The sequence below is a fragment of the Gadus macrocephalus genome, chromosome 1, assembly GCF_031168955.1.
Source record: "Gadus macrocephalus chromosome 1, ASM3116895v1".
In the NCBI taxonomy this organism is placed as follows: Eukaryota; Metazoa; Chordata; class Actinopteri; order Gadiformes; family Gadidae; genus Gadus; species Gadus macrocephalus.
In genome coordinates this window covers 16,367,104-16,376,823 of record NC_082382.1, presented here as the reverse complement: position 1 = coordinate 16,376,823, position 9,720 = coordinate 16,367,104, and the positions used below count along the sequence as shown (strand labels likewise).

The 9,720-nt window shown below is 44.5% G+C and overlaps 1 protein-coding gene across 1 annotated transcript in view; it reads right to left on the bottom strand.

Annotated features, from left to right (window-relative positions):
* samd10b (sterile alpha motif domain containing 10b) overlaps positions 1-5,828 on the bottom strand; it is a 48,607-nt gene extending 42,779 nt beyond the window's left edge. Inside the window, exon 1 of the mRNA XM_060049550.1 lies at positions 5,591-5,828. Coding sequence (XP_059905533.1) covers positions 5,591-5,603 — 13 coding nt within the window. The 5' untranslated portion in view covers positions 5,604-5,828. The remainder of the gene's footprint in view (positions 1-5,590) is intronic.
* Positions 5,829-9,720: the final 3,892 nt, after the last annotated feature.

Below are 9,720 nucleotides of genomic sequence, written 5' to 3'. Positions count from 1 at the left end.
ACAAGAACAGATGCAAACACACATACACACACAAGCACACACATGAACACGTACGCACATATGCAACTCGCAAGCAGTTCCGAACCATCGAAGTCTTCGGTAACAGGCCCGGCTGTAATTGCTTTTTGGGCAGCTGAACGTGACTGGTGCCTCTGAGTGTGCCAAAGCGTCCATCTTGTTATCACGTTGCTGGAACCGTTAGCGTTACCGTTAGCTATTTGCTTTAATGGGCAATCTGGAGCCAAAAAAAAAAGAAGAGCACCATGACCTCTGGAAGAGTCGGGTCAGGGTAGGCAGGCCAATTAACAAAAAAAAGAGAAAAGAAATAATGATTGGACCGCCAGCTAACCTCCTCCCCAACAAGGCCAGCGCCTAATCAGGCTGTTTGTTGTTAGGAAGTAATGGAAGCGAAGGTCAACCGTTCTCCTTGAAGACTGAAGACTTGGGAGAAAATTAAGTTTGAGGAAGCTAAGAAATGAGTGGAAGTTACGTTCGGTGCACATTCTCAAGAAGGATGATAATGGGGAATAACAAACGCAAATCTGCATGATGGCCCCGCTGCATAAAACCGCTTAATTGTCTCATAAGTTTTCTCTCTGACATAATTACGAGGTGGCATAACAATACACAAATGTCCTATCAGCCTATGAGCCTGCTTTGGTCTATTAGATTCACTGCGTGTGTTCGAGGCGGAAGCATTGCAAGGAAAGGTGGTGAGAGAGACGGAGAAAAATACAAGCACGCAAATTGATTTAGTATGACATTAAGTCTGCAGGTAATAAACTGTGCATGTACGTGTTTGATACAACCACTGTATGAAAGTATACCCAAATCAGAATACACCTTTGAGCAAATTAAATCTCTTTTAAACACTCACAGCCCTGACAAATACACAGTTCCGCCTTGGTTACCTCTCCCCCTTGCAAAAAGGCTAATTAAAGTAGAGATATTGGATACAGCTCCGTGCACACTATAATTCAGAGTACGATGAAAAGGGGAGGGGCAGCCTCAGATGTAGGGTATGAAATGTATGCGTGTGTGTGTGTGTGTGTGTGTGTGTGTGTGTGTGTGTGTGTGTGTGTGTGTGTGTGTGTGTGTGTGTGTGTGTGTGTGTGTGTGTGTGTTTCTGCGTGTGTGTGTGTGCGTGCCTGCGCGTGTGTGCATGTGTGCGTGCGTGTGCGTGTGTATGGAAGTGGGGTTGGGGGCCGAAGCAGTGAACCGAAGCGGAGCGGGGGCATCATCACTTTGAAGATGAAATGAACAGAGATGGGACGTGGAAATAAAGTTAGGGGCCGGGATAGATAGGTCATCCTGAGCAATTATCCCAACACATAGACAGTGGCCCAGCCAAATTCGCCTGAAGCATCGCAGACAGCAGCCACTCCTGACCCAGACAAGCCAGCTCCAATAGGGCTCCTACATCAGGATGCATCATGGGATTTTTTTGTTGCCAATACACCCCCATATTGACAGGACTCAAGGGAATTGTAGTACTGTGGTGTCAAGTGTAATGACAAATGATTTAATGTTGAATTACTAAACAACGACCAAAGTAACAATATCATTTGCAACTGACGTCACATTACACAAGCCCGGTAAGACGGTCATACAAGGGACATACATACACACATACTGACTTTCTATGTATCTCACACTGACAATGACACAAAATGACCATGTCTTTTACAACACACACAAACACACACATGCACTCAAACCCATGAACACATGTCCGCAGATACATACACACACACACAAAGAATTGTCATGCTTTACACACACACACACACACACACACACACACACACACACACACACACACACACACACACACACACACACACACACACACACACACAAACAAAACGCACGTGCTAATAGTGTTGATTTATGTGAAAGTGAACCCTCCTTTTAACCACCCAGTCAATGTCGCTCACTGAGCATTGTGTGAATGTTTCTCCCTCCCTCGTTTTCTATTTAACTCTTTCTGTCTCTGCTTCCCTCCCTATCCCCCCCCCCCCCTCTCTCTCTCTCTCTCTCTCTCTCTCTCTCTCTCTCTCTCTCTCTCTCTCTCTCTCTCTCTCTGTCAAGTTGTCTCTCTTTATCTCTCTCCCTTGCTCTCTCACTCCCTCCGTAGCTCATTCTCTCTCTTTCCCTCCATCGCTCTCCCTTTCTCTCCCTCCGACCCTCCCCCTCTCACCCCAACCAGCTCTCTGCAGGTGAGGTGTCGTGGGATTCTGTAAAAAGGACAGCACTTAGAGCAACCATCCATCAGGGTAATACGTCACTTTCACAGTAGCTCAGCCGCCAATGGACCAGCCATTACATCATAGTCATGGAGACCCCGCCGTCTGTCTCTGCATGCGTCTGTCTGCTCGCTCGGTTTCGCCCTCTACTTTCTAAGACACACATATAAGCCTGAGCCATATGTGATGTATGATGTCATTTTATTAGTGAGGATAGCTTGGCCGCCGATTGTTGTGTGCTTTGACAAGAGGGAAACATTGCCGGTGGAGAGTCCTACACGTCGCGTTTCCAAGAGCAAATGGCAAATCCGAATGCCAAAAGGACGAGTTGTTTTGTGGGCTAAAGCTGTGAAAACAACAACGCGTTTGTCTGTGTAAACAGTCAACATTCCCACCTATACACACACAAACACACACACACGCAAACACACACACAGACACACACACAAACACACACACACGCAAACACACACACACCCTCGCACACCAAAGCAAACACACACACACACACACACACACACACACACACACACACGCACAACTACACACACACACACACACACACACACACACACACACACACACACACACACACACACACACACACACACACACATACACACACACACACACACAGAGGGGGCATTACTTCATAGCTGAATGAGCCCACCACTGTGGGATTTGATTAGTCCTGTGGTTGTGAGGGTTTGGCGTACAGTGAAAGGAGTTGGGCTTTTAGCCACGGTCTGGAGAGTTAACACTTCACAGTTTCCTCCTCGTCTGTTTAAAGTGTTTGTTGGAAACAGTTTTGCTGCCTCGGTCAATACAAAGCAAACTAACAGATGATTCTGATCCCAGAAACGCAGAACAACCAATAGTCACACTCGACATTATTGTAACCATGACTGTAACCAGGAGAAAAATTCTTGAACAACATAGATTCTGTTCGCCACCACCCAATAAGAAGAAAATTTCAAACAACATTGCTGTGCCTAGAATTGTGACCGTGCGTGTTGGGTGAGCTATATTTTATGAGTCGTTAATAAATCAACAGCCAAAAGGCCCGTAACGACTCAATGACCCGAGTATGAGAGCTGACATATCTATATCGCTTTTCCTATTCCACATTGACAGGCTTTGTATTTTTTGCAACATATGCACGTCTCAATAGCCAAAGTGGTTGTGAGTTAATGATTTTAAAAAACAACAACCTTTGTTCAGGGTATTTCGGTCTTTAAATAACAAATTAGTAGTACAAACAAAAATGAGTTTGCCCTCACTTTCAGACATTCCTTCATTCAGTTCTTCTAATCGTGGATATCCGACTGGCCACTTTGTTTAATTGAGCTGTTGAGGGCATCAATATATTCCTCCTCCTCATACGGGAAACATGAATTGAGTGTCAACCCGCAGACACAAAGGGATGGGTTGGGAGAGGTGCTCTCTGTAGACAGACCTAGGGGTTGTTTTTATTATTTCAGAGCCAGCTGAGAAATGACTTTCACTATAGTGACGGCCCTGTCAGTTTGGGTATAAATATGAATGTGCGTGCGTGCCTGCGTGTGGGTCAATGTGTGTGTGTGTGTGTGTGTGTGTGTGTGTGCGTATGTGTACCCATGTGCGTGCATGTTTGTGTGTTCGTGTGTGTGCATGTTTTCTCAGAAGCATCACATTCCTTCATTTCATCAGAACCCCGCAAGTCCAGGCCAGAGTATTGAGGTTGCCATACACACACACACACACACACACACACACACACACACACACGCGCACGCACGCACGCACACACACACACACACACACACACTGGACAAATACAGAATAACCCCCTTTTTGTCTCTGTATTTGTCTGTCTCTCCTTTCGCTCACCCATTCTTTCAGTGGACAGCACATCGGTCCAGCAGCATCATTTGTTAAGCTGCTGCTTATCTATGATGTTACAATGCAGCCAGATGTTCTGGGTGTCACCAGATGATGCGTTGGGTGAATCTTGCCTAAATTATGGTTGTAGAGTATGGGTAATATTTTTGTAACGTATATGTGTGCAGAAGTGCACAGAAGTGCATATTTAATATAATAGCGCCGTGGGAGGCACATCATGTCATAAGAGCCATATTTTACTCCCTCTGTCTGTTGAATTTAATATAATGAGGATTGGGCAGCATCCTCATAAATAAGGTGGCAGCTCCAGATGCTACACAGGGTTCTGACTTCGGCAGAACCCATATCAATACCATAAGCACGCTACCGTCAGAGAACCAAACAACATCAAACTGAAAGTACATTGAAACGCTAGCTGGTTCATAAGTAGATAGCAGTCTTCGAGCCGGGGGGCCCTTGAGGAGATCAGAGAACGCATCCCCATCATGTAACTATAGTCTGTGTGCCTGTCAACGAGGCGTCCACGCCCCTTGGCGGTGATTCAACTAATGTTTGAGTTATCCTTCAGTAAACTGTGAATGCATTGAACATAGCCTGCTGTTTGCCACTTGGAATGCAGCGGACGGAACCAGTGCCCCATAAAAGCCTACGACCTGCCTGCGATACTAAAGAAGAACAGCACACCTGCTTTAAAGGAGACGATGAGCACAAACTACTCGAGCAGAATTATGTCAGTGACGCTACAGAGACGCTGATTGGTCCTCTCCTCGCTCAACACACCACTGTCACAGCAACAGCCAGCAGATCAGACAGGAGCAGGAGTGAAAGATGTAACACATCAATGTGTGGGCTCTCCTTTGGAAAGCTGACGTTTTGCTTTGACCCACGATTTCCTAACTTCCCAGTTTAGTTTTCTCTGTCTAGTTATTCCAGTCCAATCAGCCAGGTATCCTTGTTGCCTGCAGCAAGAAAAAACTGTCGACTATACATGTCCAACTTAATTGGATATGTCATCTTATGTTTCAGCTTTTGAAAAAGAGCTGGCCACTGTTGCGGGCTACACACATACAGCTGTCACACAAGCATGTTGTGCCATTATTATGATATGACATATTAGTATGACTTACTAATATGTTAACATGTATTGAAGGAAAGACTAAGTTATAAGTCGCATGTTACGTTTTCACGTCAGGCTTCATTTTTTCGAACTTGACACAGCTAGAGGTGGTGTACGTGTACAAATGTAGAAATAAACAGCATCACTTTATAAAAAACAAATTGTGGTATAGGCTCAACAATCAACCTTATTCTATTCCAGAGTAGCCTACGTAGAAAAAAATGAATGAAATGGAAAAACATTGTTTCGCCTATATTATTATTTTATTCTTCAGCCCATTCAAATACATTTCCGTCCCTGTCCGCCTAATATGAGTTGTTTTAAAAGGTTACAAACGCGCACTTACCGTCCACAGCCATAGTGGGTCTCAGAGTGTATCTCTCCGTTGTGTCAGCAGGAGTCTCCCATGCTTCTTGTCAATGGGGGGAAATGTGCCTTTTGGAGCGCTAACAAATCACACCTTAAGACTCGGCGCTCGTCTACCAGCACCATATGAAAGCAACCGCGCTACTCGCGAACCATTTGTTGTGTTCGGGACGCCCGTCTGTCCGCCTGCTATTAAGATGACGCCCCCTTCCCTTTAGTCTCCGCCCCCTTTCCTACCTGACCGCCGCGAGACAAAAGGTCAGCTACGCACGAGCGTTGTACGTTTGTTATTCCCGCACGCACGCGCGCTTCAGCTCCTGCCTTGCCATTGATTCCCTTAACGTCTTTATCTGTAAAGGAAACCTATTGACGGTTGTTCTTCATTCAAATTAAATAGTCTGGCACTCATGTGCATTAATTAGCTTATACATAAATGACTCAATTACTTGAATATAACTAGGTATTTCCTTCATTGCAAGCTCCAACCTGCTATACGCCTGTTAAGAGGAGCCATTTATTCATTAAAAAGTTATGCTGAAATTACAAAGCAGGGTTTTTTTCGGAACAAATGGTGAACGCGACTTCATCAGCCACCCACATAGCTTGCATAATTGATTTCAAGATGTGTGCAGACTTCTGTCTGACAGTTCTTTTTGTGGTATAGCTCAAAGTTATGGAGCGGAAACATGAAGAAACAGGCCGTAAGGAGTGTGTTGAGAGACAACGTATACTCCCACGGGCCAAAGCACCAGTTCATCACAAAGCAAACAACATGGAACAAAGAGCCAGCAGCTGACAGTCTCTCACACACGCGCAAACACTCAGACACTCAGACACACAAACACACACACACACACACACACACACACACACACACACACACACACACACACACACACACACACACACACACACACACACACACACACACACACACACACACACACACACAACTCTTAAAAATCAAATATATACAACGATATATACAACGCTTTTTAATTTTCACTCAAATCAGCTTGAAACTTGAAAAGGTACTGAAATCAACCAGAGACACAAAAATAAACAATCGAAAAGAACATTATATCGCCGGATAGCATTTTTGAACATATCTCAATTTAGAAGAGTTTTAGCTTGTTATTGTTGGAACATTTTGTCCCGTAATATCTCAAGCAGTAACAGTTTGTCTCTTTAATGCGGGAGAAGGCTAGGGTAGTGAATTATTAATACAGTGGGAACTGCTTGAACAAAGGATTCGATTGGCTGAGGCTGAGTAAATGGGATGTCAGAAAGGCAAAAGAATGATGCTAAAACCTGTCCCTCGCTATTATAGTACATGTGTTATTACATTATCACACAAATGCAAAGGATTTGTCTGAGAAATGTGAAGGGTGTAGCCGTTGTCGTGTTATTTTTTGACACAATAGTCTCTCAAATCAGACTTCAGATTAATATCTAAAGCCTGATGGCAGCCCATCTATGAGTGAATGGGGTGTTTGATTTTCATTTTGATCCTTAGTTGTTTTGACCAATCAAACTTAAAACTACCGCAGTGTACTGAAATATCCCCTTCTGAAAGCTTCATTAACTTGTGCGAATGAGTTTCTCTTCGGTAGAATATCTTTGTTACAATACAGGAAACAAGGCGTTGTGCCGGCGTCTTCCCCCCAGGAGTACTGCTATGCCGTAGGAGGACTTCTGGAACGGAGATTAATAGCACAAAAATGTACAGACAGATTTTTTTTGATCACTTTAAATTCTACGGTATATTGTGACAATGTCACAATACCATACACCTTTCCGTGTTTTTTTCTTGGGCATTCATCTCGAAAAACAAATGCAGCAATAAAGGAACTGGAAGTTAGAAAAAAATGCATGGAAAAGAGAGGGTGATGTAGACAGGGAAAGATAAAAGAGGAGGACCGATCAGCACGGGGCTGAGGATACAGAGAGAGCCTTCTCCTAGGAGGTTCATAGAGGGGCTATTGACGCTAGGATTGTGCCATCCTTAGCCCTGCCAACTCTGGTGTCCGGCTCAATGGCCGTTTCACATAATGAACCGTTTGGGAACGAGTGAACCAACCAAATGGGTGCTGTTTAAATGGTGAGGAACAGATGGGAAAAGGCCAAGAGACCAAAGGAAGGGTCTTTATTTTCTGCCCCACAACAGCCGCTCAAGAGCCCATGAGAGCGTGTTTGGCACTTGGACTCTTGCCTCTGATCTGGGGTCAGAAAGAGCGTAACTAGAGGAAATGAGTCTAATGGATTTCAGAATTCACTCCACAGAGAGATAAGGAGCCGGCTGTATGTTGAGCTGTAATATTAATCAGAGACGGGAGGAGAGGGATTTATTCATTCTGAACATATGCATAATAGGAAACAAATGTCCTCTGAAAACCCCGTTCACTGCCTATTTTTGAGGGGTATGAGCAGGAAAGAGGACAGAATCAATTTCAATCTGTCTGTCCATAAATCTGAGGGCCTTACCCTTTTGAGTCAAGTGTGTGCATGTTCAGATGCATGCATATTAGAGTATGTGTGTGCGCGGATGTGTTTGTGTGCATGTGTGTTTTTGTGTGCGTGTGCGTGCGTGTTTGATGGAGCATCTTACGCTAGGGATGCAGAGTGACAAAGGGGGCTTCTTATTCCTCTCACATAGCGTCGCTCGACAACTTGACCTCAACTCTCATAGCCTGCACGTACTGGCAGCTTCTGAAACAGAGCCTTCCTCCTAACACAAGACACACATGTGCATATCCCCACATGCACATGCTCTCTCTCTCTCTCTCTCTCTCTCTCTTTTTATCTGTCTCTCTTCCTCTCCCTCCCTCTCTCCCTCTCTCGCTCCCTCACTATCTCTTTCTCTCTCCCTCTCTCTATCTCTTTCTCAACCTCCTTCCATATATCTACCCATCTTGCTTGCGCTCTCCCATGTGTCTGTTTTCTTCTTTGCTAGAATGAAAGTATTTTTCTGCTGAACATATGTGCCTGTTATGTGTGAGTATATATTTTTGTGTGTGTAAACAGTGCATATTTTAGCACTCCGCTAATAGGTTTGTGCTCTATGCCTCTTTGTTCATCGTACAATGTAACCCACAATGAAGTCAGCTGTTCTACAAATCCCCACAATACCCTCATCAACACACATTATCCTCAATATCTGTTACTCTCTTTAAAATAAAATATTCTTTTGACTAACTAAGAACTTTTGACATCTGGCAGAATACTTGAAGAGACTGAAGGTTAGGAGAAGGTGATATGCAGACACAGCCAGGGTGCGGAGGAAGCCTCAGAGGCAGGCTAGAGCTTTGCTCCCTTAAACAGGGTTAAGAGATTTCCAATCGCTTATGTCTGTCCACCAAGGATGATCCTTAATTGTAAAACAGCCAAGTTAGTTCCAAGCCTTAAGCCCCTTAAGAGTAATGGTCAAGCTTTTCTCTCTCTCTCTCTCTGTCCTTCTCTCTCTCTCTGTCCTTCTCTCTCTCTCTCTCTCTCTCTCTCTCTCCCTCTCTCCCTAACTCTCTTCTCCATTTCCTTAACACTGTCTTTACATGTGAGTCTTTCTCTCCCTGTATGCCTAGTCCAACATGTAGCAAGTGCGCTCATCTGCTGTCCTCTGCTTTCCTCTGAACTTCCCTTTCTTTGTGTACTCAAGAGAAAGACAGACAGTGAACGGGTCGCTGTGAACAAGGAGGAGTTCACATTAAGATCCAACACTCAAAATAACCTGGCCCAGCCCAACGCCAGGCTGGCTCCCACCTCTGGTTAGAAAGAACAGCGGCAGTCAATAGTTTCCTTCATCAGCCCTGCCATCAAACCTTCTGTGAAAAGAAAAGAAAAATCCACTTCAAGGCACTCTTGCTTTCAAAATTGTTTTAGGCCTGTAGCAAAAATAATATTTACTGCAGTGTAATTCTCTATCCCCCTTGTCCTCTAAACAAGTCTCAAGGTTGCACTGTTAGAAAGGGAACCGGTGGAGACCTACCTGCTAGGAACCTTGTTTTGACTCATGCCACGCAGTCATGGCTCAAATCTTTGTTATCCCACGAAGAGCAATGGATCAATAGAGTTCCATTTAGGGCAATTGTTACAATGGAATTACTCGAGCTGGCC